The following is a 27,650-nucleotide window of genomic DNA, read 5'->3' as shown; positions in this document are numbered from 1 at the left end:
AAACAAAACACATTGAGTAATAACAAATTTTGTTACCTGTACTTTTTGTTCAGTTTAGTTGTAGAAATAATTTCCATAATATGTTAATATAGATTAAACTTGAATTATTTACATGAGGCACTATTTTAGGATTCAAAAACCAACTGAAACAACAAAAAAAAATCCCTGGTTGATATTAGAACTTAATCCAGCAGAAAAAATTAAACTTTAAACCAGTTAACAGAATCATAAAAATATTTCTGTCTGGTATTTGCTCGCTAAAAGCGAGCTATACTCCGATGAACTCAACATTGTACCAACCAAATATTTTAAATTTCTTTAATGAATCTGGGATCTCATTAAACAAGGACTCGTTATTATAAGCAAATTCGAATGTATTAAATTATAGTTTAGCATTGTTACCTTTCAAAAACTTTGTCTTGGATACCAAAGAGGATACCATTTTGGAGACTGCTGTTCTGCAGTTGTGTGCATCGATTTTCAATTGATTTAACATTTGTTGTGACCTGAAAAACAGAACCATTATTTCAGATTATATAACATCATTACATATTTAAAAATATTCTATTCAAATATCTCCTATGATTGGGAAAGATTCCAGTTTTTACCATTAGAAAAAATTTATGAAGAAATTTGAACTGCGAATTTTCATAACAAAAACATTTTTTAAAATATAAAATTTTTTGACATTCCAACAAATCTTTTTTTACATATATAACCCATTTATGCCTAGTTCATTGTTCCAAAAAAATATAAAATAAATAAATAAATTGTAACAAAAGTGTTAGGACTTACTTTACATGAACAAAATAGTTCTGATTACCATAATGTAATAAATATTCATATTTGAATCTTAACTTTAAGAAAAATTTGGCAAATACAAATGCAAACAGATTTTATAAAATTTAAAATAAGCCAGAAACCTAGGAGAATGGAAAAGTAGGCTATATGCACCAAACAGTATGATGTAAATAAGTAAGAGCCTAAGATGTAAATAAGTATTAAAACTCAATAAAGAATTTTTAAAATCATCAATTCTAAAATGGTTATCGAGCCATGATAGCTCAAGGAATAGACCGTTCACCTTCTAATGAGGTGAACCTGTTCGAATCCCAGTGATGACTGCATCCAGCGTGCATCGACCACAGTGCTGATGTAAAATATCCTTGATGGTATACTGATCACGGGTTAGAGCCCTCTTACCATCAGTCTGACCGTCAAAGGTTCTCATGGTCCTCCTCTCCATGTAACGCAAATGTAGGTTAGTTCCATCAAAAAGTCCTCCACGAAGGCAAAATTTCTCCCAATACTTGATTCAGGAGTTCCCTTGTCTTCTGGATAGGGTACAAAATTACAAGGCTACAGAGTTGAAAAATTATTAGTCGTAAATAAAAAAAATTGGGTCGGCAGTTCAAAGACGGATCTCCAGACTCCCACAAAATACTACCCAAGGAATTGGAAATATCACATTTCTTAAAAGAGTTATAATTATTATACAGGCAGAATTTGAATTTTATTGTTACTTTTTCCATAAAATGTGGTTGCATAAAAATATTGAGATTAGCAGTTTTAAAGCTTTGTTTTACGAAAAATCAATTTTTTTAATTTTAATTTTTCCATGCATTCAATGAAAATGTTTCATTTTTATTATTTTTAATTTAATTCTTCTTATGAATTTAGAATGACTTGGAATTCTTTACTTTACTTTCATCATTACTTTTCCTGAAAATGCAAGATGTGCTGTGTAAAAATGAAAATGACAGTTTCAAAATTTATTTTACAAATTAAGATGAATTTTTTTTTTTTTTTTTGATTTAAATTTTTCGTAATTTTCACTTATTTATTTTTATCAAAATTTTTATTTAAATGTTGCATTTTTAGGACATTTTCACTATTTTTTCACATTGACTTTTTCAAAAATATGATAAAATAGAAAAATGAGTTTTCAACTCCTAAGTTTTGCTTTAGAAATTAAAAACAATTTTTTTTTTTTAAGAAATTCAGTTTGAATTAATTAAATATCAAGAATTTAGGTGAACTACAACATCAATAAACTGAGCTCTGTTTTTTGAAAACACACAAATTGACATGCATTTTGAAGATTTCAGAAAATTTAGGGCCCATATTAAGTATTTGCCACCTTGCCAAGTGCGATAAAATCGTAAATTCAGTGAAACAAATTGCATTTTTATTTTGTTAAAAATTTGCTTTTTGACGAACCTGAATTTGGATGTCAATTTATACACCAAATAGACACATTGAAGTAAAAAATTGTACACCAGAAAATATGGTTTCATACTTACATTTTCAGCTATCAGTTTCATTTCTGTTATAGTGTCAGCTGCTTCCATCAAATCTCTATAGCGCTCTCTGAAAATAACAAAGATTGTAAACACATATACAAAAGAATAAATCAATAAGAAAAATTCAAATGTTTTCTCACCCAACCATTTGGCGAAGTTCCTCTTTTTTTCTCTCAATATCATTTCTAAGAAAATATAACAGATACATCTTAGATACACAAATTCAAAAAAGGCCACATCAGTTTACCAAAAAAATTAATAATAAGAATAAAATAACTCACTCAAAAAAAAAAAAAGTTGAAAAAAATATATTTATATGTATTTTATACACAATATATTTATAAATAAATGTATTTTTATACACAATTCTTTTGTGATTCTTAACTGTTAGTGTTCCTATCAATTGCATAAGAAAAAAAAAATTAAACCTCCCCTGCTTGGATGTCAGATTTAAGGGGATATAATTATCGACCATGTCAACCTTCATCTATCAAGAGGTACCTCAAGATAAAATCAAGTTAACATGTCTTATATACTAGTGAATAGGTATTTAATATTTATAGTGGTAGTTACGCCATATTACTCACCTTGAAGAATTTTATGTGTGATAGAATTCGATGAACAAATACCACTAGTTGATTTATGCTGTTATTTATATTCATTTCAGGGTTTAGGTTCCCTGGTCCTCAACTGGTTTTGGACCAGGGAACCTCAACCCTGAAATGTCCTAAACTGGTTTTGGACAGGACAGGTGGGTTTTATTCCCTTAACCTGTCCTAAACTTGATTTAGATTAATAGATTAGGTTGTTGTTATAAATAATATCGTATGAAAAATATCGGATTAAAAACTATGGAAAAATCAAAATCTATAACTGCCAAAAATTTGATAAAATAATTGCTTTAAAAATTAAAAACTCAAACACACCATTCGAATTTAACATATTGTTTGAAATATATCGGGATATTCAAAACCCATGTGAAAATCAATAACTGCCAAAAATACAATTGAAACATTACATCGATTTCTGATGCTATCAGGGTAAATTAAGCGTGTCAAAAAAAGATTATCTAAATGCGTGATAGATGAGAAGTAATTAATTTTATTACTTTTCAAAAGAAAAATTGTTATGCAAGAACACTGTATCATTCTGCGACAATGTCACCGTGATTCTGCCACGGGGAACAAAACCAAAACTAAAGGATGCAATTAAACTAAACTAACTCAGTGGCGCGACAGCCCATTAAGAGGGCCAAGGCCGACTGTGCCCATCTCAGTTTTCTTGACCTTGGGCTCTGGGGTGCAGGAGCATATGTTCCGGTCAGGTGGTCAGCCGAACGCGGAACCCCCAGTGTTAGTTCCCAAGCATGCTTGGTACTCATTTTATCGACCCACTGAAGGGATGAAAGGCTGAGTGAACCTTGCCCGGCCCGAGGATCGAACCAGGGACCTGTGGCACGACAGCGCGAAGCGCTACCGCTAAAGGATGCAATTAACATAATTAAATATTCAGAGAATTTAGATAAAATAGTGAAACAACTCTTATTTATTTTCAACATAGTGTTTCCTACATAGCAAGTTCTAAGCAAATATTAAATTTTTTTTTTAAATTTGAAAATTAAAATATATTTCAAAATTTTCATTAAAACTCACGGTACAAATAAACTAAAATTGAATCAATTTATTCAAATATTAAACAGACAAACCTTAATTTTTTTTCTATCTCTTGTATTTCTTTCACTGTATGGTTTTCAAACAAGCCATCTGTACCTACGCTTGTCATTTTCATTTTACAATCTGGAAAATAAAAAAATTATCAGAAATAAAAAATTAAGAACATTAAATATAGAAGGCTGTCTATATAAAATATCCAGCGTGTAACTACCACTACAATTGTTAAACATCAATGCTAACGACTCCATCTTGGGGTACATCTCGATTGATGAAGGTTGAGATTTTATTTTTATTTCATAACTGTTGTTGAACAGCCAATCCAATTTTTGGGTGTACAACAACTAATGTTCAACTCCGTAGCCTTGTCATTTTGAACCCAATCCAGAAGACAAGGGAACTCCTGAATTGAGAGAAATTTGCTTTCATGGAGGATCTTTTGATGGAACTAACCCACATTTGCGTTACATTAAGAGGAAGACCACGAGAACCTCCCACGGTTAGCCTGACATCAAAAGGACTCTAACCCATGATCCGTCTACCACTGAGGATATTTTCACGTCAGCAAGGTGGATGCTGAATTCGTATCGACCAACCGTTGCTGGGATTCGGACCCGGTTCATCTTATTGGAATGTGAACGCTCTATTCCCCGAACCATCGCTGCTCTGAAGGTTGACATAGTAGATTTCTACATTCCCCACAATAACTGAGCAGTGGAAGACACCAGGATATTTTTTTAAAAAAAATATACAAATTTGTAGCAAAAGTTGTTCGAAAAATTATCAGAGCATGGTGTGAGTCGTGAGCGATAAAATAAAAACCCAAATGTGTGAGTTAAAATTTTCCTATGTGTAATATGTTTAAAATATTGGATCAATTTTATTCCAAATTCATAAAAAAAGGACAAATTTGCAGCATTGATTAATTCTTTTGCTATAATTTTTAACACTGAATTTTTGACAAAATATTTACTCATAGTCATGTTATTTAAATGTAAAATATGGTGTCTTTAAAAAAAGATGAAAGAACATGGTTTCTAAAGTGAGCTATCTTTTAAACTTTCACGATTTTTAAATACAATTACACTTTTTTATATATTGTCCATTTGAATCTCAAGCTGAAGCTAGTCAGTATCAATTATCATTTTTTATTCTCAAATGAGAATAGAAATATCATGAGCATTTCTTTACCTCTTATGCATGAGAGAGGCATCTTTTGAATGTAATTATGCAGAAAAGAAAAATCTTTCTAAAATTTTTAGAGAAAAGAAAACCCAAGTTTTTGTGTTACATCCCAAAGGAAAACTCTTTCTGCAAAATGAGAAACATTCTGCAACAATGTCGCTGTGATTCTACAATGGGAATCAAAAATATGAATTAGAAATACATGTTTAAGTAAGCCCTGTAGCAGAATCGGGGCAACACAGTGACATTGTCATAGAATGCTGCAGAGTTCTTGCAAAAAGATTAATTCTTTGAAAAATAGTTCTTTTTGCTACTCTGCAGAATTTTCAAATTTTTTTTCCTTCCGAATTATATTCAAAAGATGAATTTGGAAGTCCATTGGAGAGGAAAGAAATGCTTGGATTTTTCTATTTTTATTAAAAAAAAAAAAAAAATTGATAATGACTGACTTTATCTAGAATTTTAACTGGATAATAATAAAAAAAATTAGAAATTACGAAAGTTTAAAAGACAACTCGCTCTAGGAAATATGTTCTTTTCACTTTTTTAATATCTATTTTACATTAGATATTTTACATTAAAATATTTTACATTTTAATAAAATTTGACTGTGAATGGGATTTTGTTTCAAAATTGAGATTTATAGCAAAAAAATGTCACACTTTTTTTAAATTTGGTTAAAATAAAATCTACCCAAATTTGTAATGAACATTTTAATTTGTAATGAAAATTTAAAATCAATTGTAGATGAACATTTTAAATCAAACATTTCACTTCATCGATCACAACTCGAGCTGATTCCATTGTAAATTGATGTAGTGTTATAATTTTCTTTCGTTTTGGCAATATTTCTTGGATTTTTTTTTTCTAATACCGATTTCTACCTATTACTATTAATAACAGAATGTCTCCTGAAATAAAAACCCAACTCTAAATGGTAAATAGGGCTGAGAAAATTTATTAATTCTAGGTTTCTTTCAAGAAAAACCAAGTTTTTAATTTACAAAACTCTTGTCAGGCTGGTCTTGACACATGCTTCTGAAGCTTGGACAATGAAACTGGAGGAAAATTGCATTGCAATATTTAGATAAAGATTTTTGATGAGTATACTCAAATGCGTAAATGAAAACAATAATTGGAGAAGGAGATTTAACTTTGAACTGTACAAGATTTAAAAACAACCTGAAATTATTAAATACATAAAAATAAATTGGATGGCCCACATAATTCGAATGAGTGATGACAATATAATATAAAAGATATTGCTTTTTAGACCCACTGGAACAAGAAAGCATGGAGTGGACTGATTCGGTGGAGTCTGATTTTTATGCAATTAATAAAAAGAATTGGATATTAAAAGTAAATTGGAAGTCATTATGGAGAAATCTTCAGAGGAAGGCATTGGCCCACATTAGGTAAACTATGATGATATTTTTGACAATCTAGTAATTATCGAATGCAGTATCATGTAAAACAATTTGATGTTTAATAATTGACAATAAAAAAATAATGGGTTTGCACTTGATGAATTGAAAATGGAGTTAAATATATAAGGGGCCAACTGCATTCAATAGCTTTGCTTAAATCCGGCCCTGTCTAATTCGGTAGCTGGGCAGACTTTAGGGTATAACAGTTAACAAGGACCAATACCATATATCCTTGGTCCCATCGCGGGCTGATCAAAGTAGTTACCCACCCGCACACTAAAAGCAGTCAAGGAGAGATTTCCATCAACTTCCGGACAGCAGTCCGCAAGAAACTTAAAAAAAAAAAAAGACATCACTGAAAGAGATCAACTCGAAAGGTAAAACTTGCAGACCTCCAGCCAAACATCTACATGATATTTTTTATTTTTTTTAAAAAAAAGAGAGATGCAAATTTAAAATCTATTTGGCCCTTTGGCGACTGTAATTGGCGTGACAGATCACGATAAGGAAATATCCCCACAGTCAGTGATGCTTGACTTCGGTGATCTACTTGGAATCCTGTATTAACAATCAATCTACTGTATGTGTCAATGAAATTAAAGAAGGCCACATTTTATAATTCTTTTATACAACATTAGTAATTTTCATCATAACAACTATTTAAGTCACAGACGAGCAGTTGCATTTTTTAAAAATTATATAAGAGTAAACATTTGTGAGTCCAACATTTTACTTTTATTAAAAACAGAATGGAAAAATTTCTGTACCTTGATTTGCCAAGCCAACTATACCAAATTTATTTTGAATAAGAAAATTTAAAAAAAAAAATTTACAGGTTTGCCTGGAGGTAAGAGAAAGAATCTGAAAACCTTTAAAGTTGGTTGGTTTCCATGATGTTTTTTTAATCTGGTGGGTTGATGCCTAGAAGTTGCCAGGACATGGCGATCTGCCACAGAACACTATACAAAAATCTCCGTTTCTAGTTTCCGAAAGAGGTTTCAACTCTTCTTTTTCTCACTCACCGAAAGAGGTTTCAACTCTTCTTTTAAACTACTTCAGAAAATGTGATAGATGGAGGATGGCGTCAAAATTTTAATTATGAACCCCACAGAAAATTCTAATATTTATGCACATTCTTTTGCAATTTTTCATTCTTAAAGTAAAAGTTTATTTAAATGAAAACTCCTCGTATTTCGGTGATTTGTATAATCTTACAAAAGATAACATGGAAAATAACATTATTAGTATATTATTAATATATTCTAATAATAATAGGAAAGATTTTGTAAAACTCCAAGGAAAGAGTGTTTAATCAAAAAAGCTCGCTTTTTTACGCTCTAACTTTAAGGAAATCAACAAATAAAATTATAGTAAAGTAAAGCGCAGGTAAAGTTTTGTGGAAAATATAGGAGTTAGACAAATATTTTAAAATGTCATGAATTACAAGATGAAACTTCAAGAGAGATGAATAAATAATTTACCTCAAAAGTATAAATAAATAAGAATAAATAAATACAATTGCACACGCACAGATGGCGCTAGGGGAAAAAATACGTCATTTTTCCCGTGTTGCTGCTTCCGATTGATTTTCTTCGTCTGAGCTTGAAAATGCGCTTTAGTCACTTAAACTTTCCGTCTTAGCGATCATCCATTTCAAATCCTTTGCCACCCATGCATGAGCCATAATGCCCATGCCCAATTAGCCCCATCACCCCTGTCGTCATTATTATCAATCAATCAATGTAACACCAAATGACCGATGTAAATAACAAATAAAGGTTAATAGCTTACAATTTATTTCTTGTCTGTCAAAAATGGCACTTAGTAGTGCTGCTCGGGTTTTTTATTTAAACTTAAAAAAGTCGAGTAGCCTTTTAGCCTCTACCAGAATATGTGTTGTTCAGACTGCTAACTTAACTAGCAAAGAAAATCGAGATCCAGATTATAAAAGGCCTAAACCATGGCCTTATGAAACAAAGTATTATTCATTTTTGTGGGGTTATGTTGAAGGTACAGTCAAACGTTTCGATGAGAATACAAAAATTGTTGTCGTGGATGGAAATATCGGTGCGGGGAAAAGTGCGTTTGCTAAGCAACTTGCTGAAGCTTTTGATTTAGTTTACTTTCCAGAGCCCACAATGGAACCGTTTTACGTCACACCTTATGGATATGATATCAGGTTGTTAGATGACATCGTGCCTCCTTCCTACAAAGCCTGTGATTTAAAGACATTTTATTCCAATCCTCATCATCGCAACGTGGCTCAATTTCAATTTAGGATGTTTATGTTCAGATATGAGCAGTACATTGATGCTTTAGCTCATGTTCTTAATACTGGTAAGTTTATATTTTTTCATTCATTAAAATGGGACATATTGTGGTTATTTACGCATCAGAGATTATCTCCGTATCCTGATCTGTGGTCTGAATAATCGCCAAGTCTTGAAAACTTATGGGCAGTGGATCGCGAGAAACTAAAAGAAACATCACAGGAAGAGACCAACTCGAAAGGCATAACTAGTAGCCACTCCTTTACAGCCATCTATTTGTTTGTTGTTTTTAAATTGCAAATTTAAAATCTCTTAGACACCTTGGCAATTGTAGTTGGCCCGACAGATCACGATACGGAAATATCCCCTATTTCCGTATCAGAGATTATCATGATCTGTTACTCCAATTTCAACTGTATGAAATGGATTTTAAACTTGCCAATTAGAAACAAACAAGCATGTAGACGTTTGCTCGGGGTGGCCACATAACCATTCCAGTTGGTTCTTTTCTGTGATGTTTCTTGTTCAGTTTCTCAGGAGACATTACCCAGGCTTTGCGATTATTCTGCCACAGTTCATGATATGGTAATCTCCCTTGAGTTATATAGAAAGAAGCTCTTTAATAAAGATTTTTCTTTAGAAAAGTATAAAATTTTACTTTTCTATAGAAATTTACATGTAATATTTGAATCATGCATTTATATAATTAATTTTCGAAGTACTAAATTTATGCCTATAGTATCGTAGATCAGTGTAATGTTTCGATTGTATTTTAGTGAGTTATTGATATTGATTTTCACATGGTTTTTAAATACCCCGATATATTTCAAACAGGAAAATTCAAATCGTGCATTTGAGTATTTACTTTTTAAGACAATGATTCCATTGAATTTTTGGCAGTTATTGCATCTGATTTCTCCAATTTTTTTAAATCTGATATTTTTATACAATACAGTGTAACGTCCCATATCCGGACGTCCCTTTTCCGGAAGGGTCAATTTCCCGGACACTTTTTAACAAAAAATAAACAAACATTTCTTCATCTTCCCCACTCTCTTAAAAAAAAAAAAAAGTATTTTGACAGGTTTTTTCCTTTCTTAGCTTCTAGTGATCTATGCATTAAACCCATAAATCAACAGAAAAGAGAACAGAAGATCTACCAAGACCGTACCGTTAGTAACGCTCCTCCTCTGGAATGCAGGAAAAGGGGGGGGAGATTTGTTTTCAAAAGAGCACAATTGAGTCCCCTCCCCCCTTCTTTCCTGTGCAGCTGGCTAGTAAAAGAGGCATTTCCTGGAACCTTTTTGATAAAGTGTTAGGGAAAGAAGTACTGTGAAAAAGGGTAAACACAGCATACGTTAAAGTGGAGGGGGAATCCCCTTTAGTCACACAAGAAAAAATAAAGAGAACCCAATCAGCATGCCACGCCTTTATGCTTGATTGATAGCCAATGACAGGAGAGAAAATAAGAACTTGTCACTCCCGCCCCTTCAACTTGAATGACAAGTAAGAAGGAAATGAATTTTGCTTCTTCACCTACCCACCTTAATGAATGAATGACGGGAATTTCCCCTTCTTGCTTGAAACGTTCTAGTTCAAAATGGCGGAGAGAGCAATTAATATTTTCATAACTGTAATTTTTTTTAGTTTTCTATATTTATTTTTATAATAGCAATAATTATTTTTTTTTAAATATTTTGTTTTTGATTGATTAGATATCATTCTAATACTAAAACATTATTGCCCGAAAAATAATGTTATTTAATTTCTGCTTCTTAGATTCAGATCATTTTAATCTCTGTTTACCTTGGGGGTCTATTATACGGAAAAATCGATTATCCGGACTTCGGAAAGTCCCGCCGATTCCGGATACGCGACTTTCCACTGTATTACTTATTACAATAACCTAATCTCCAAACGAAACATGCATCCGAGGAGTTTGATTCGCGTGATTTCATCTTCAATCTTTTTTTTGGTAATTACTACTATGGATTTCAGGATTTTTAATTAGTGACATATATGTTTATTATTAAAAGTATGTTGCAGATAGATATTAGTGCTACTTTCATCTTTCGTAATCTGCTATAATTTTTTTTCTTAACGCTTTTAAATTTTTTGCAATCATTTTTTTTTTATGAGATGGTATGATTTGTGATTCTAATCATTAAGGACATTATCAGTGATTAAACGAAAAAAGTTTTATTTCTCATTATTCAAAACTTTTTCTTCTAACCCATATTAATTTTTATTTAGTCTTTTATAATATAAAAATTGTTGAAACTCTATGTATGACTAAGTAATTGTACTTTTCCCTTAGCCAGGTACAAATGTCGCCAATTGTGAACCAAGTCGCCAAGCAAAACGAATAACAAAACAGTCAATGGAATAAAAGTCAATAACGTTCAACTATAAACAAATATTTATTAATAGTAGCAAAACAAGTTTAACTATAAACAAATGTTATTAAATTGTAAACAAAACCGTTTTACCCAAAGAAATGCTTCTTCAATTCTGGCTAAATCCCAAATTTTCATAAATTTTTTAATGCAAGAATTAAGATATAAGAAAGACAAGAAAATGTGCTTTGTTTTGAATGAATTCAGAGAATAGAGCACATGTCCCCAAACTAACATCCCCTCATGGTTGTGAAAAATTTGGCGGAATCCTACATTATTTTGCCCTTGCGTTCGGCAAACGGAAAAGTACCTAATTAAATTTAAACTTAAATTTTAATACAAATTTTAGATGCAAATAACAAAATTGAAAAAGTTTTAATATTGCTAAGTTTTAAAATACTAAATTAAATTGAAATGTGTTTGTCAGTTAAAATATAAAACATGTTAAAAATATTAAATCAGTAAATTCGCTTGAACAGAAAAATTTTCCATTTTTTCAAAACATAATAATCTTGTCTTTAATAAAAATAAGAGTTAAAGCAATTTAATTTATATAGCTGAAAAATTGTTTAACTTAAAATTTCATATGTATTTTTGTTAATTGTGAAAATGGAGGGGCAGATTTTTCAAATTTATTATTTATTTTTTGTTTTGTATGTTATTTTAATTTGCTGAGTTACTTGATGTTTATTTTGATGTTAGTATTTTAATATATACTAATAATTAATATTTCTTTTTAGGGCAAGGTGTAGTTATGGAAAGATCAGTTTACGGAGATTTTGTTTTTATGGAAACCATGCACAAATTTGGATACATCAGTGATCCAGGTAGTGTATTTTTAGAATTGTATTTCAATTTTAATTATAACCATATTTTTTTTAGAGTTTTAAAGAGGAGAAAAAAATTGTAACAACAAATGGGTGTATCACTTTGAAAAAAAAATCTGGGATATTTACTTACTCAGGCTCTTTACACTTGTAGTGTGTCTACCTCTACAAAAAATACAATTCCAATTCACTAGTATGTCCGGGGTAAATTTACTGCCGTTAAGCAGTTATTTCACAAATTCAATTTTAGGAAAAACGTTAGTTTCACAAAATACTTTTAACATATTTCCGAAAAATATTTGACCAAATTTTTGTGTTGATTTTTTTGATATAATTTTTAAATTTCACAAATTATGTCTAAATTTTCACAAAATCGGTACCTCTCAAAAAAACCTGGACAGACCCCTGTTAGTATATAAGACATATTAACTTGATTCTATGTTAAGGTACCTTTTCATAAATGAAGATGGACATGGTCGATAACTACTCACTCACCTCATTCATGACCTGGACATGATGTCAACACGCCTATCTTGACAGCAACGCCCACTTCGATTTGAACACACCTACTTTAATGGATGGTCCACATTGAACAGTTGTCATGGTCCCCCTCACGCTGTTGCTTCTCAGTCTCGATCACAGGCAATGTACAACATGTACACTTGACTGCTAATGGCAACACAGGAGCAATCATGACCTTGAACTTATTTCAGCTCACACGAACAGCAAAAGTATGGTGATCTTAAAACAGCTCTCCCGGCTTCTCACGAAACAGCAATGAATCAACTAGTGGTATCCATTCATTGAATTCGAACACTGTAATTCTGGTGGGGGAATACTGTAGTGTATCTACCACTACAAAAATACAATCCCAATTCACTAGTACAGTGCAGAACCTCTTATCCGGAAATCAGAAAACCAGATAACCGGAATGAAATTTGGAACTGGAAATTAATTTTCTTCCATTAAAAATTTTTTTTGTTTTCTTGCAAGATTTTGAGCCCATTTTGTTATTTAGAGCGTACGGCGTATCAAGTTGACGAAAGAACTGATTTAGAGGACGGATCAAAAGCCGTTTGTAGACAAATCTCACATAAGCACAAATAGCTTATATATGTTATTAATGTTAATAATAACATTAATAACATAAGTCTGTATATAATTTTTATTTCATAATTTTTATCTTTATTTAAACTTAAGTGTATTATTATTTAACATTTTTTATTATTTCTAAAACTATTTCAAAATAATTTTTTAGTTCCGTTTTATAAACATTAAAAAAACGGCATTTTGTAGCGATTCAGGAAACCGGAAAAATCAGTTATCCAGAATCGTGATGGTCCCGATCGTTCCGGATTATCGGTTCTCTACTGTATATAAGACATGTTAACTTGATTCTATGTTGGGGTACGCTTTCACAGATGAAAGTTGACATGGTCGGTAACTACTCACTCCCCTCACACTCTTTGCAGAGTTACCACTCCACAGGAAAAACCTGAAAAGTACAGGTAATTTATAAATCACCTAAAAATAACAGGAAATTTTGAGTTTTTTTTTTTTTACAAACTGGGAAAATATAGGGAATTTTGTTTCTTATTTTTGTCTTTTAAGAAATGGTAACCACTTGAAGAGCAATCTATGGGATATTTAAAGATGTTATTTCAGCTATACTAAACTATTTCATTTACTATAGTATTATTTAAGTAAGTTCAGCTGTTCCTTTATCCTCTTAAGTTTTTCCAAAAATGATAACTAGTATAGTTATCCCAATACTGCTCATTCAAGAGCACAATGATTTTGTGTTTCCTTTTAATATAGTTTCAAATCTAAAGGCATATGTGCCACTAGATGGCACACAATGCGTACAACGTAGCTGTGAGAGCTCAGGGGAAAGAGCTTTCACCTTCCGATGAGGTTAATCGGGTTCGAATCCCAGTGATAGCTGGTTAATACGAATTTAGCACCCGACTTGCTCCAACCAGAGTGCTGGTGTAAATTATTCTCAGAGGTAGACCCATGTGTAATGGAGTCCCCTTGCCGTTAGGTTGACCTTGAGAGGTTCTCGTGGTTTCCCTCTCCATTTATAATGCAAATGTGGGTTAGTCCCATTATTCGAATTTCTCCCAAAACTTGATTTAGGAGTTCCGTCCCTTCTCTTCTGGATTACGTTCAAAATTACAAGGCTGCAGAGATGAACATTAGTTGTTGTATACTCAAAATTAGGTCGACTGTTCAAAGACAGTTTTTAGGCATTGTGTGTGTGTTCTTGTATTGTGCTACATTGTTTAATAATAATAATAATTACATAGAAAAAAAAAGATGCTGATCATATTTTTTCCCCGATATAGTGTCATTCTCCCTCTTCAAACTCTTTCAAAGTCTGTTTGAAGCAGTAGGGTTTTTAACTTGTAACAGGTAGTTAAGACTTCTAAATTATTGTTATAATATAGTTTTAGTATTAATTTAATTTTGATTAAATATTTATCAAGCTTTTTTAATCATAAATTAAAGTTCTTATAGTGTATTTGAATCAAAATCAAAAAAGTCCGATTTAAATTTAAAAAAAGTCGGATTTAAAAAAAAAAATTACAAAAAAAAAAAAAAAAATTACCTAATTACAAAAATAATGCTCAAATTGTTAAATATTTTTTTAAATGGTTTTTCCCTCTGTGGTAGAAATTTGCTGTGTCATAAAATGACCAGTTGTCAAGTTGGCTGAAGGCTACTAGTCACACTACATTTTAAAAAGAAAACTGCTTTTTTCGTACTTTACTTGATAAAAATGTTGTTTTAAAAAAAAAACAAATATTTTGTTAGTGACACAGAAGTTTTTCGTATTCAGAATACACTACAAAAGACTTAATCTACTGTATTATTTTCCTTTGCATGTGATGTCACTATAAGGCTTTCTTTTATTTCCTCTTAAAATAAATAAATCATTTCATTAATTCAATTATAAAAAAGCGAATGGAAATATTCTTAATAAATGTCTTTTTATTTCACTGCAAGTGTATAATTAATTAATTATTCAATGTTGTGACAACTATACTCTATTTTTAATTTTTCTCCCTTCTACAATTTACTTTAATTTCCAACTAGCTGTTTAACCTTACATGTGGTTGGCAGTGTTCTTTTTTGATCTCTTCTGTATTACAAAACCAGAGTTGGGGTTTTCAGCCTCCAAAACTGGTTTTAGACAGGACATGTGGGTTTTACTGTGTTAAAGTGTCCAAAACATTGAGCATTTGTAAAAGGTAAAAATTCTATGTGTAACCATTCTACGTGTAATAATTACATATAGTAATAAATATTTGATGCGTTTTATACAATTTACTTTAACTTATTAAAGGAAAATCATATATATATAATATAATAAGAAAATATTAGTAATTCATTGAATAACAAAAGTGGATACCTTATCCTTTAAATAGGCTTTTAATACTGATAAATTATGTTCTTGCATAAAGATAAATAATGCAATATTAATTAAATGCAGTAATAATCAAAAATTAACCTTTTGTTTTTCGCAATATTTTTTTTTTAAATTGTGACATAATTTGAATAAAAGGGTTTTGGACAGGACGGTTTAAACTGGGGATTAATCCATCCTGTCCTAAACCTTGCCAACTCTGTACAAAACATTAATTGAATACTACTTTTGATTTGTCTTTTGTAGACAGGCCTGTCCTTAATCCGCAAAATTATCTATTTTAATTGATATGTCGCTTGAACAACATTCTTTTTATTCTGCACCTCTTATTATGATTTTTATCCTGTATCTTCTTCAATTATACCATCTTCACCACATCATCCTGTACATAATGAAATGTTTTGTCTCTTCAACAGTTCGCCAGTTATACAAAGACATTAACGAAAATACTTTAGATGAACTTTTGAGACCTCACCTTATTGTTTATCTTGATGTTAGCCCTGAGGTTTGCCTTCAGAGAATCAAGGAAAGAAATGATGTGAGTCATTCATTTTCTTTTAATTAGCGATTAACTGTTGAAGTTTTTTCACTGAGGGAGGTCTTTTTCCCTAAAAAAAAAATTCAAAAAGTTATGACCCGCTGTTGAATTTGTCACTCAAAGCACCTTGCATCGAAATTACTGAAACATACTCACCGAAAACCTATTTCTGAACTGCAACTTAACTTTGTTATTTAAAATTATTTATTTAAAATTATTTATTTAAAATTATTTATTTAAAATTATTTATTCAAATTTGTCTTTCTTTTTTGTATATTTTTTTCATCTTGCATGAAACTTTTTTAACTGCTTCCCTGATTAACCCGAGTTAACTCAGGTATATTTACATTGCAAATATTTATTATCCTTAGAAAAATTCGGAAGTAGCAAAATTTTATTAGTGCGTTTTGTTTTATCACGTTTTTAATCGACCGGAAACAGGAAAAAAAAAAATCCTGCTTTGATTGGAAATTTTGCTTGGGAGTTGAAAGCAAATTTTGAAGCCAAGTTTTGTTTGGGAGTTTTGCTTTTGAATTGCGGGACTGCACATGTGTTTTGTGCTATTGTATATACAATGGTTGCTAAATTTACGTAGAAAAGAGAGTAAAAAAAAAAATGGTGTATCACTCTACAGGTGTTTGGAAAGTATCCTTTTGTGTTGTTCCTTCTTTTAAAAATTATCATACAGAGACTAATATTTAACTTTTTTCTCATTTGCCCGAGATAACTCGGGATAGTAAACTGATGGTAAAATTAAAATTTCAACTTGAAATTTTTGTATTATGTTTTGTTTTAGTTCCTGGTATTCATTAGTAAAAGAAAAAAAAATATAAATTGTTGTATTTTTTTTTCCAAAAAAATTGATAAAGGAAGTGGTGAATATATATTATGAAAATTGTAATTTGAAAATATTTAAATAATAAATGCAAACATACTACATATATATATATATATATGGCCTCAGAATTGCTACTCTCTTATTGTTACCCAGTGGGCACCTGTGAATAAGCCACGATGGTGGAGTAGCGTAGCCCGCGTCATCATACAGCTACAAACCCATTTATAGGGTGGGTTACATTCACACAATAGAAAGGGCATAAAACAGAGGGAGAGAAAGTTTCATCCATGCCTATGGTGGGATTTGAACCCACATCCACTTGGCCTCATAGTCCTGTACAGTAACCACTAGACCCGTGATCGGCCTTGGTAGCAAAATCTTTGAAATACCTCGAAATACTAAATCATTTTTTTTTATACAATTTTACAGTAAACTTCCTAAATTTATTATTTTCCTCCAAAGATTGTACAAATTTTTAATTACTAAATTCTTATAATAATTTTGTTTATTTTTTAGCCAACTGAAGTAAACTCAAAAGTTCTTACAAAAGAATATTTGGAGACGCTTGAACACTACTACAAGCATCATTATTTAAAGAAATTAGAGTAAGTTAAAAAAAATAAGTAAATAAAATTTTATATGTTTTGCATAGCTGCCAACTCTACTGGATTTTGCCAGTTTCTCCTGGTCTATTGATTTAATTAAAATTCTTCTGGTTTTTGTACATTTTAGGAAATTCCCTAAAATTGTGTAAGTTTCCTTAAAAAATCCCTATTAAAATAGAATTTTTGTGCAGATTATTGCTTGCTTGCTAGAATATTTACATAAGAATTACTAATAACATAATAAAGCGAAACTGATTTCTAAAAATCAGTTCAAAACTTTTTTTGTTATAAAATGTTTAGTTTATTTTTATTTCTCTTTTCAAATTAATGAAAAAAATCTTCTAACTATCTTTGATGGATAAAATGCCTATTAATGTTCAAAATTATGAGTAAACATAATACATAACATTTCAAATATGTTTAATGTCAATCATAAATGGAAAATATGATAATTTGTCTATTTTGATGACTATAAAAATCCCTAAAACTCCGTATGTGTAAAATATTTAGTACATTATGAAACAATTATCATGAAATTTATATTATTTCTTAAAATCTACTGGATTTTTCTTATCCATGTTGGCAGCTATGGTTTTGGTACACAACTTTGTAAATTTCCTACAGCGACTACTTTAACTTGTTATAAATGCACGTAACTTTTCATTCACTCCCATCATCTTAAATTAAGTTCATTACCATCAATAATAAAGAAAAGATCTCACCCGAGCTTGCAGTCATCGATTTTATGGTCAGGAGCAGTGCTGATTGTACGCACTTGAAACCATCGTTATAGTGTTAAAAATAAGGCTTGTGAATCGTTGCATATAATATATAGATGTCACTGATGCATCTGGAAACATAGCATGTATATTGGTGAATCGCAATGTTCCATGTTTTGTAAAATTGCCATTCCAAACATTGGATTGGCTATAATCACATAACATTGATATTTTCCAATGTATTGCCCAATCCTAATATATATATATATATATATAATTAAAAATTAAAACAATAAAAAAATTCATCTCTCTGAACCAATAGTTAAGCTTTTTACCTTTGTGCTAAAAAAAACTTGATACTTAAAAAAAAACAACATTTTTTTTGCAAATTGTACAATTCTGCAAAAGTTTGACAGTTTGAATAGTATATTTAAGTTCTATTGAGCCATACTTTTTAAAATATGGTTCAATATTCATATTTAGTGCTGGTTTTCATATTTTTCCTCATCACAAATTCATTTTAGGATTGCATACTGCTTTTCTTTTTTTTTTTTCAAAATTTTATACAGGTATTTTTTATGTGGCAACTATATTTAACTGTCTTTGAACAGCTGACCCAATATTTTGGGCTTACGACTACTAATGTTCAACTCCGTATCTTTGTAATTTTGAATCCAATTCAGATGACAAGGAAACTCTTGATTCAAGTATTGGGAGAAATTTGTCTTCATGGAGGACTTTTTGCAGAACTAACCCACATTTGCATTACGAAGAAAACCATGTAAACTTCAAATGGTTAGCCTCAGGGCAAGGGGACTCAAACCCATGATCCGTCTACCATTGAGGATATTTTACATCAGCACTATGGTCGGTGCAAGCCTGATGTTGAATTCATATTGAGCAGTCATCACTGGAATTCGAACCCGGTTCACCTCATTGGAAGGCGAATGCTCTATCCCCTGAGCCATCATGTGGCAACTATTAAAAAAAAACTGCCTGCAGTTTAATAAGTAATACTAAACCTTTGAAGAATTTTTTTCCTTCTTTGGACTGGCCCCTTGAATGAATTGTTTTGGATTGGGGGCTAAAATTTTTTTCGACATTATTTCTCTTATGCGTAGTTAAAAAGCACATAAATTTTGCACTCTCTGGTATCGAGCCTAAAAATCTCTTCATCATTTTATAATGGCTAATATAATCAAGGAAAAGAGTTCTTTGTCAGAAACTAGTTATTTTATCATGATCATGTAAGGTCTTTGAAAATTATTTATAGTTTGTTAATGTATATAGTGCTTAAAAATATTTTTAAGTGCTTGAAAGGTGCTTATTATTTGTTGAAAGATTTGGCTACACACCCTGAAGTAAATACTAATTTTTAAAAAAATTTATTTTAGAAGACATACAGAGATTCTGATATATGACTGGAATAATTTTGGTGATGTGGAAGTGGTAAGTCCTTTGCATTTATTTCTTTTTTTGAGTAATTTTTTTCCCTATGGAGGGATAAATAGATGACCTTAATATGATAATTACAATTAATATTATAATTATACAGTATAACCTCGCAACAACAATATTTTTGGGACCAGATAAATATACAATTGTAGAGGGATATATTGTTTTGTAAGGGGCTTACATACTCTGGGGACGTAATAAGATTTTTTAAAAATTTTAATGTTATGTATATATTAACTAGAAATGTATATATCATATAAAAAAAATCAATTTGCGGAGCGTTTTTTATGGTTAAGTATTGAAAACAATTGAAATAAAATAAGTTCGCAAACATACCTGAAAATCATTTCTATTAAAAATAATCCGATATTTTTGTTTATTTGTTCATTTTTCTGGCTGTTAAGTCAACCAACAAAGTATGTATTACGTGACTTCTTAAGTGATAAGGGAGGCAATTCTAAGAAAGAATGCTCTTGGGGTGGTCAGCAGTGAGTCTTCTCTTGTCAGAAAAAAAAATGGCAAAAGATTATAAAATAAGATTTTTTACATTATTTGGAAACCAATAATAAATGGAGAAAATAAGGTTAAGATTTGGTAACAAAATCGTTTTACAGGGATTTATTGCTTCAGAGAATATCGTAATATTGAGAGGAGGATAACATTAATTCACATGCCAGTTCGTCGGGACCACGAAACATCGCAGCAGAGGGAGTTTTGGTTGTATTGGATATATCGTAGTATCGAGAGTTCACTGTATATGATAACAATTGTTTATTTTAATATTATGTATTATATTAAACTGAAAGAAATGGTGAACACCCAAATTGCAATCTATGGGATATTTAAGGATGATATTTCAGCTATACTAAACTATTTAATTTACTATAGAATTACTCGTTTTAAATATGTTGAGCTACACCTTTTTCCTCTATGTTCCTCCAGTAATTAAACTTAGTATAGTTAGAACAATATAGCTCACACAAAAGTACAGTAATTGTTGTGTTTCTTCTTAATATATTGTGTTTAATATGTACAGGGAAAACACGGGAAATTTATTTCCAGATTAGAGTGGTAATCCTGTTTTTTCTCTTCTTTATTTTTACTATGTTAATTTTGTCTTAAAAAAAATACTGCTTTACAAAACATTACGGATGTAGCTAAAAAGAAAAAGTGGCGCTTAAATAAAAAATTTACATATATTTTTGCTGTTTTCTAAAATGGGGGGAGATTTTTGCATTTAAAAGGGTGCCCACCCCCGGAAGTGATTAAAGCTTGAACTTGTGTAAAAAATTTAATGCCAGTTAAGTTAACTATTAAATGAGTCATCTTGTTTGCAATTACACTTTTGTTTTTAATTTGTTGTATGCAATTTTATTTATTTATTTTTTAAGCAAGTAATTTGTTTATAGCAGTCACCTCTTAACAACAGTTACCTAGACACAATCCCTCAAAGGACCATTGTCCGGAGGTTTTACTGTACAATGTTTTTATTTTATTATTAAATAGTATATTGCAGTGAACTATTGCTATTACGATATCCGATACAACAATAACTCCCTCTATTACAATAATGTTTCGTGGTCCCAAAGAACTTGCATATGAATTAATGTTATCACCTCTCAGTATCGCAATATTCTATGAAGCAATAAACCCCTCTAAAACGATTTTTTTTCCTTCAAATTTCAACCTTATTTTCTCCATTTATCATTGGTTTTCAAATAATGAAAAAATCTTATTTTATCATATTTTGCCATTTTTTTAAATCTTTTCTGACAAGAGAAATCTCACTGCCGATTTTGTACTTATCTTATTTCCTTTCATCACAGTGAATTACTTTCGTATTCAGATTTCAATACCCCGTATTTGATGCACATAGACCCCACTCCCAAGACCTTCGGTTCTTGGAATTGCCTACCTTATCTCTAAAGAAGTTACAGATGTAACATTCCTATCTGATATCATATTTAACCATAATTACCAGTCTGCAAATTAAACTTTTATATAATATATAAATAGATTTTTAGTTAATACTTATATAACATTAAGATTTTTAAAAAAAATCTTATTGTGTCCCCAAAGTATGCAGGCCTTTGATATAATAATATATTCCTCTACAACAATATATTTATTTGGTCTCCAAAATATTTTTCTAGCGAGGTTTTGATGTATTAGAAATTCTCTCTACCCTTTTCCTAAAATAACAAGGTATTTGTTAAATGGAATATTGTTGAATAACTGAATTAAGATGTTATCTTACATTTAAATACTTATATTATTATACTAATTATTTCAGGTTGTTGAGGATATTGAAAGAATTGATTTTGAGCGCTATTCAAGATATGATTTTAAACTACAAGATTGGAGAAAAGCAGATGATTGGGAATGGAACTATTTCAGAAGACAGTTAGTTACCTGAATTTTTTATTTATTTATTTAATGATGTTTTTATGTTTATGTGAACTTTCTAGATATTTTTTTATGGAATATTTGAAGTTGTTGAACTTTAACTAGCCCTGATATGATTTAGTTATTCAATTAATTCTTTTACAATTAATTTAAATTTTAGTTTGTTTATTTGAATTAAATCACTGATCTTATTTTAAATCACAAGCAGTTCTTATTAAGGGTCTTATAATTAAATATATGTATATACATATATGCACACACACACACTCACATATATATATATGTTCTTTAAATTATCAAATGAATCCATTATTCAAATCAGATGCACCCCCCTTATAATGACAAAATTAGGAAAATGAGAGCATTCCAAAAGAAACATGACAAAAGGATGAAAATTCTTATGATAAGCAATAGGCTACAAACTTGAGACCCTTTCTTTTCAAAGTGAGAAAGTTTCTGTGCCTGTCATAAGTGAGAGGTGGTTTTGCAGAACAGTGAATAAATGAATAAAAGTTATTATTAATTTTTTTATATCACCAGCCAGGACTGCTAAAAAAAACGCACATAAGTGAGAAACTTACTTGTATAAAAGAGAGTGTGCATGAGTGAGAGATCACTGTATTTACAAATACCCTACCCCCCCCAAAAAAATTTCTTTCATGCTAGGCCTGTAATAAATAAAATTATTGAATTAGTCATTGAAAGCAATAACAGGTTAAAAACTGATTTACAAAATGGCATTATAACTGAAGCTCGAGGCAGCTAGTGAGAAACTGAAAGTAAAAAAAAAGTTTAAAAAAAAGGTGAAGTTCATAGATTGTCTGATGTTATAAGTAAAGAAATATTAATAATTACAAATTTAGTACATAAAAAAGCCTAAAACTGGTTAGTTTGTAAGATAATCTGTATATGTTTTGTAACCTGTACTATAGTCTGCATTAATTAGATGGTAGTCAAACCCTGGCCGTTCTGATCATTAGATTAGAAATAGTTGAAATGTTTGTACAATTGAGTTATTTGTACAAAAAATATTAAATCCTTCTGAGCTCAATGATATATAACAGACTGATACTTTCATTTCTAACAGCTTCAATAAAGTTTTAATCGAAGTTTTTAAATAAGTCCAAGTTATGGTCAATACAGTGCTCATAAAAATCGTATTAAAAAATATTTTATTTAAGTATTCATTAACTTTTTTTTAAATTAAACTAATTTAAATTTAACCCTCCGCTTAGAACTCTCGCAATTTGAGCGGGGTATCAGTTTCGTCCCCGAGTGCGAGTCACGTGAAAATCGCGGGCGAAGAATTCTTCTCCCCCTTGTTTCAATGCTGATTCCGCTATTTCCCCATGTAGATTTAAAAAAACATTTGGTGCTTATTTCTGCTGCTATATGACACTAGACAGTTCAGGAAATGTTTTTCTCTTGCTTGATCCCCCCCCCCCCATATTTATGAGTTTGCATGCTTTTTTTTTTCTTTCTTTTGCGCGACTGGCATTTATGAAAAATATGGATTTGCCGAGTGTCGGTGGCATTATATGTGGAAATAACAAGCGAAAATATCTTGATTCTGAAGATAGTGTTTCGGATTCGGAGTAAAATGTTCGGTTTGAGACAAAATGTTTACAAATTATATTCCTCGGAAGAAAAAAAAATATCCCATGAATTTTTTTCACTTTATAAACCCTGTCTGCAGAAACAGCAGGCGCCATATTATATATTTTTTAATAACATAAAAGCTATTAAAATTCGCGTATTATTTTAAAATAAATGTTGAAGATGTGGATTGTAACATAAGAAAGTAAATACAGTCAAACCCCGCTATAGTGAACCTTCAAGGGACCGAAATTTCGGTTCACTATAACCGAGAGTTCACTATATCCATACTGCAAACAATTTTAACTAATTTTTCCGAACTGCTCTTTTTTATTTCACATTATTTAAATAAATGACCCATAAAAAGAAATACAAAAAGGATTAAAAAACAATAAGTAGTACCAAAAAATGTGCTAAGTTTATTTTTTATAACTCTTCGTCTTACTTACAGAAAATTTCGGACTGCCCTTTATTTAGGGGTGGGAAACTGAGATAGAAGAAGCAAACAAGAAAAATGCTTATGGCTGCATTCCACTCAGTTGATAGTTTTAAAAATCGGTATATGTATTTCATGTAAAAATTTCTAAATTACCAAAAATTGAAGGGGGGGTATCAGTCAAAGATGGAAAAAAGTTCATAATATCCAGGGTGCGTTCAGACTCCTTATACTCCTTTGAAACTCTTTGGCAATAAAAAAGTCCCCAAGAATTACTTGGAACTACTTAAATTTCCAAATTAGTCCTTAGAATCTCCTTAGATTGATTATTGCAATGCATAGATAGATGAACTAAGTTCGCTGATAAATTTGCTGTTCAAGCAGGGAAACTAAATGATGACTTAGATGCCAAAATCCAATAGTTTAAGAAAAACTTTAAAAGAAAAAAAAAATTGAATTGCGAGAGTAAGAAGGAAAAAATAACAGCAAATAATTTTAATTTTACATGTTACAAGCAAACTTAATGATTTTTATTTTTTGTCCAAAATGCCTTAGATTTTTTTGTGTATTCAAGTTTAAAAATATAAGATTGTTAGGTTTTTATGTTAATCTTTAACATCTGTACTTTAACAAGATTTATTACAATATTTGAAACTGAAAAATGTATTTATGTGTAAAAGTGATGACTTTATTTATTTTTGTTCATTAAGTTTGACAAAGTCGAAATTTATTTCAAAAGGGTTAGAGAAAAAATATGCAAAATATACATATTTGCAAGTTCCTTATAATAACTGCTTTTTAATTTAAAAAATAAATTCTTGTTATCTTTTGCACAAAGTCTGAGCCATACTCAGAGGGTTAATGTTTTATTTATTTAGTGTTCCTAAATGTTGGGATTTTATTATATTTGATTTAATAAGCAGAGATTTTTTTCTACAGGTACACAACTCACAAAAACAAACTCTTGATCTACTCACATATCTTTCGACCAAAAGTTTCAGAAGTTCACCATCCACCTGATGAAGTTATTGAATATCGGGAACTTCTTGAAAAGGTAAAAGTCTTGACTGTGTATTGTCTGGTTATGAAATGTGGAAACATGAAAGAAACATTGTATTATTAAGAAATGTTAAACATTATTATTATTAAACAATGTAGCACGATACAAGAACACAACACACAATGCCTAAAACCCGTCTTTGAACAGCCGACCCAATTTTGAGTTTATGATTACCAATGTTCAACTCTGTAGCCTTGTAATTTTGAACCCAATCCAGAAGGCAAGAGAACTCTTGGATCAAGTATTTGGAAAATTTTTGCCTTTGTGGTGGACTTTTTGAGGGAACTAACCCACATTTGCATTTGAACCTACATTTGCATAAATCAAATTAAACCTTTCAGCACGTAAATTATTCACCTCTGTACTTTTGTCCAATTCTACAAATTTAACATTCTTGAACTAATAACTAAATTCTTTTTTTTTTTATTGTCTCCTTGAACCATTTTTATACGCCTTCATAATTTTAATTTTCTATGACACTTGCAGCATACCTAAATGTAACATTTAAAAAAAATGTTTAAAATAAAAACATCTCCGTAAAAGCACTTAAAAGAAGCTGAAATTGAAAAAAAAAAAAAAAATTTATTAAGTGCATAACCAAAAATGATCTTTTAGAACAACAAATTTCAACTCTGTAGCTCTATAGTTGCATTCCTGCTGCCTGCAGAGCAACATACATGGTATTTTTTGCTACAAGTTTAGCAGTTCATGAATTTCAGACTAATTATAAATTCTGAATGAATTTCAACAAACACCTTTATGATTTCAAGTTTCATATCCCAAACAAAGGCACTAAAGAGGCTTCCACAATTTTTTAATCTAGAGAAAGTTTTATTTTGTAGTAGCAAACAACTTTAGCATTTTTTAAACTCTATTTTTATATTCTGATTCATTTTAAGCATAAAAGCTCTGAACGATTTTTTTTTTTAAATATTCAAACGAAATATAATTTTTTCACTACTTAATTAAAGTGTAGTGTGGTGTGTTTCATTAGAATGTGTTCTAAAATATTTTATTTTCTCACCGAACAGCTTTTAAAAATTTAGAAGATCAAATTGCAAAATATGCCTAACGGTTATTATACTTAATAAAAATAATATATATCCTTTAAAAAAAATTGTGTTATTAATGTTCTGAAAAACTGAAAGGTGGTTTTTGTGTGTGTGTTTCAAGTTCCTGGAGAAATGTTATAAGTTTAGTTTCATAGCCGCAAACAACTTTAGCATGTTTTAAACTAGATATTTTATATTCTGATTCATTTAAAGCATAAATGCACTTAACAATTTTTTTTTAAATGTTCAAACGAATTATCCTTTTTTCACTACTTAATTAAACTTGTGTCATTATTGTACTGAAAAACTTAAAGGTTTTTTTTGTGTTGTTACAGATTCCTGGAGAAATGTATGAAGAGGGATTCAATCCAAATGCTGGAGATAATGTGTGGTTCAAAACAGATCATAAAGGATTTCGCTATATGCCTATTATTAGATACAGGAAAGAATAATTTGCCTCTCATTGTAGTTATTTAAAGATTCTATTAAAATTTTATTCAAATGGGCTCTTCTCTTTTGTAGCATGATTTCATAGTGTTGATTAATAACGATTTACTGACTTTTCCCCCCTTGTACAGGCATTCAGCTTGTAGTGTGTCATCATCATCAATGACTCGACAGTCCAGTGTGAGCCTTGGCCTTCTCAAGAAGTTTTTTCCGGGCTAACCTTTTTCCTGCTAGTGTTTTCCAGTTTTTAAGACCGAAAGGTCTTTTTCTTGGCCATCTTAACATCTCAAATTCGGCCTGCCACTTTTTCATGTGTCAACCACTACAAAAATACAATTCACTAGGATATAAGATTTGTTAACTTGATTCTGTGTTGGAATACCTTTTTGTCGACATTGTCGATGTGACTCTTCCCACATTGGTGACCCGGGTGTGATTTGATCTCTCTTACTTCGATGGATTGTCCACATTGAACAGTTGACTTGCTACTAGTGACTGCAACATTATCCACCTCTTCGCACCGTTATTACTCAATCTGGATCATGCACAACGTCGGCGTGCATTCACTCGGCAGCTGAGGGCACCACGAGCAACCACAACTGCGAACTCAATACAACTCTGATGATCAGCACTCAAAAGTATGGTGGTCTTAATACAGCTCTTCTGACTTCTCACGAAACAGCAATGAATCAACTAGTGGTATCCATTCATAAAATTCTATCGCTGATATAACTCTGGTGGGGGAGTACTATTGCATGTCCACCACTTCAAAAATATTAATTCCCTAGTATATAAGACTCGTTAACTCAATTATATAGTGGGGTGCCTTTTCACAGATGAAGGTTGATATTGTCTATACTAAGCTAGTATATACTCCACAAGCTCATAAAAAAATAAAAACCGTCAAAGTATTAAATCAGTGGGTTGCCACTCCACCTGGAAAATACAAGGAATTTAAAAATCACCTAAAATAACAGGGAATTTTGATTT

The 27,650-nt window shown here is 30.7% G+C and overlaps 2 protein-coding genes across 6 annotated transcripts in view; one reads left to right on the top strand and one right to left on the bottom strand.

The window, feature by feature from the left end:
• The window catches only part of Cog1 (conserved oligomeric Golgi complex subunit 1), a 51,951-nt gene extending 41,797 nt beyond the window's left edge, over positions 1-10,154 (bottom strand). Inside the window, exons 1-5 of one of the 5 annotated variants that reach the window (XM_087169499.1) lie at positions 10,027-10,154; positions 4,009-4,099; positions 2,444-2,488; positions 2,304-2,370; positions 403-506 (exon numbers count right to left, since the gene is read on the bottom strand). In XM_087169499.1, coding sequence (XP_087025625.1) covers positions 403-506; positions 2,304-2,370; positions 2,444-2,488; positions 4,009-4,091 — 299 coding nt within the window. In that variant the 5' untranslated portion in view covers positions 4,092-4,099; positions 10,027-10,154. The other 4 variants (XM_087169495.1, XM_087169498.1, XM_087169496.1 and 1 more) reach the window with 4 other exon arrangements.
• LOC107444407 (NADH dehydrogenase [ubiquinone] 1 alpha subcomplex subunit 10, mitochondrial) lies at positions 8,138-26,719 on the top strand. Its single transcript, XM_016058532.5, has 8 exons — positions 8,138-8,922; positions 11,992-12,078; positions 15,925-16,046; positions 17,401-17,489; positions 19,603-19,657; positions 21,957-22,066; positions 25,041-25,155; positions 26,549-26,719. The coding sequence occupies exons 1-8, from the start codon at positions 8,400-8,402 to the stop codon at positions 26,663-26,665; spliced, it is 1,218 nt and encodes a 405-aa protein (XP_015914018.2). The 5' UTR covers positions 8,138-8,399; the 3' UTR covers positions 26,666-26,719.
• The last annotated feature ends 931 nt before the right edge of the window (positions 26,720-27,650 follow it).

The sequence above is a fragment of the Parasteatoda tepidariorum genome, chromosome 8, assembly GCF_982258835.1.
Source record: "Parasteatoda tepidariorum strain Cologne lab strain chromosome 8, Ptep-v5.0, whole genome shotgun sequence".
NCBI classification, from domain to species: domain Eukaryota; kingdom Metazoa; phylum Arthropoda; class Arachnida; order Araneae; family Theridiidae; genus Parasteatoda; species Parasteatoda tepidariorum.
The sequence above is the reverse complement of the archived record's forward strand: the minus strand, read 5'-3'. Positions and strand labels throughout refer to the sequence as shown.

Bases quoted from the DNA above. Each gene is read 5' to 3' on its own strand.
- LOC107444407 (XM_016058532.5), top strand. From the start codon at position 8,400: ATGGCACTTAGTAGTGCTGCTCGGGTTTTTTATTTAAACTTAAAAAAG. The intron at 16,047-17,400 runs GTGAGTCATTCA...TTTATTTTTTAG, and splicing joins GAATCAAGGAAAGAAATGAT to CCAACTGAAGTAAACTCAAA. The intron at 17,490-19,602 runs GTAAGTTAAAAA...AATTTATTTTAG, and splicing joins CATTATTTAAAGAAATTAGA to AAGACATACAGAGATTCTGA.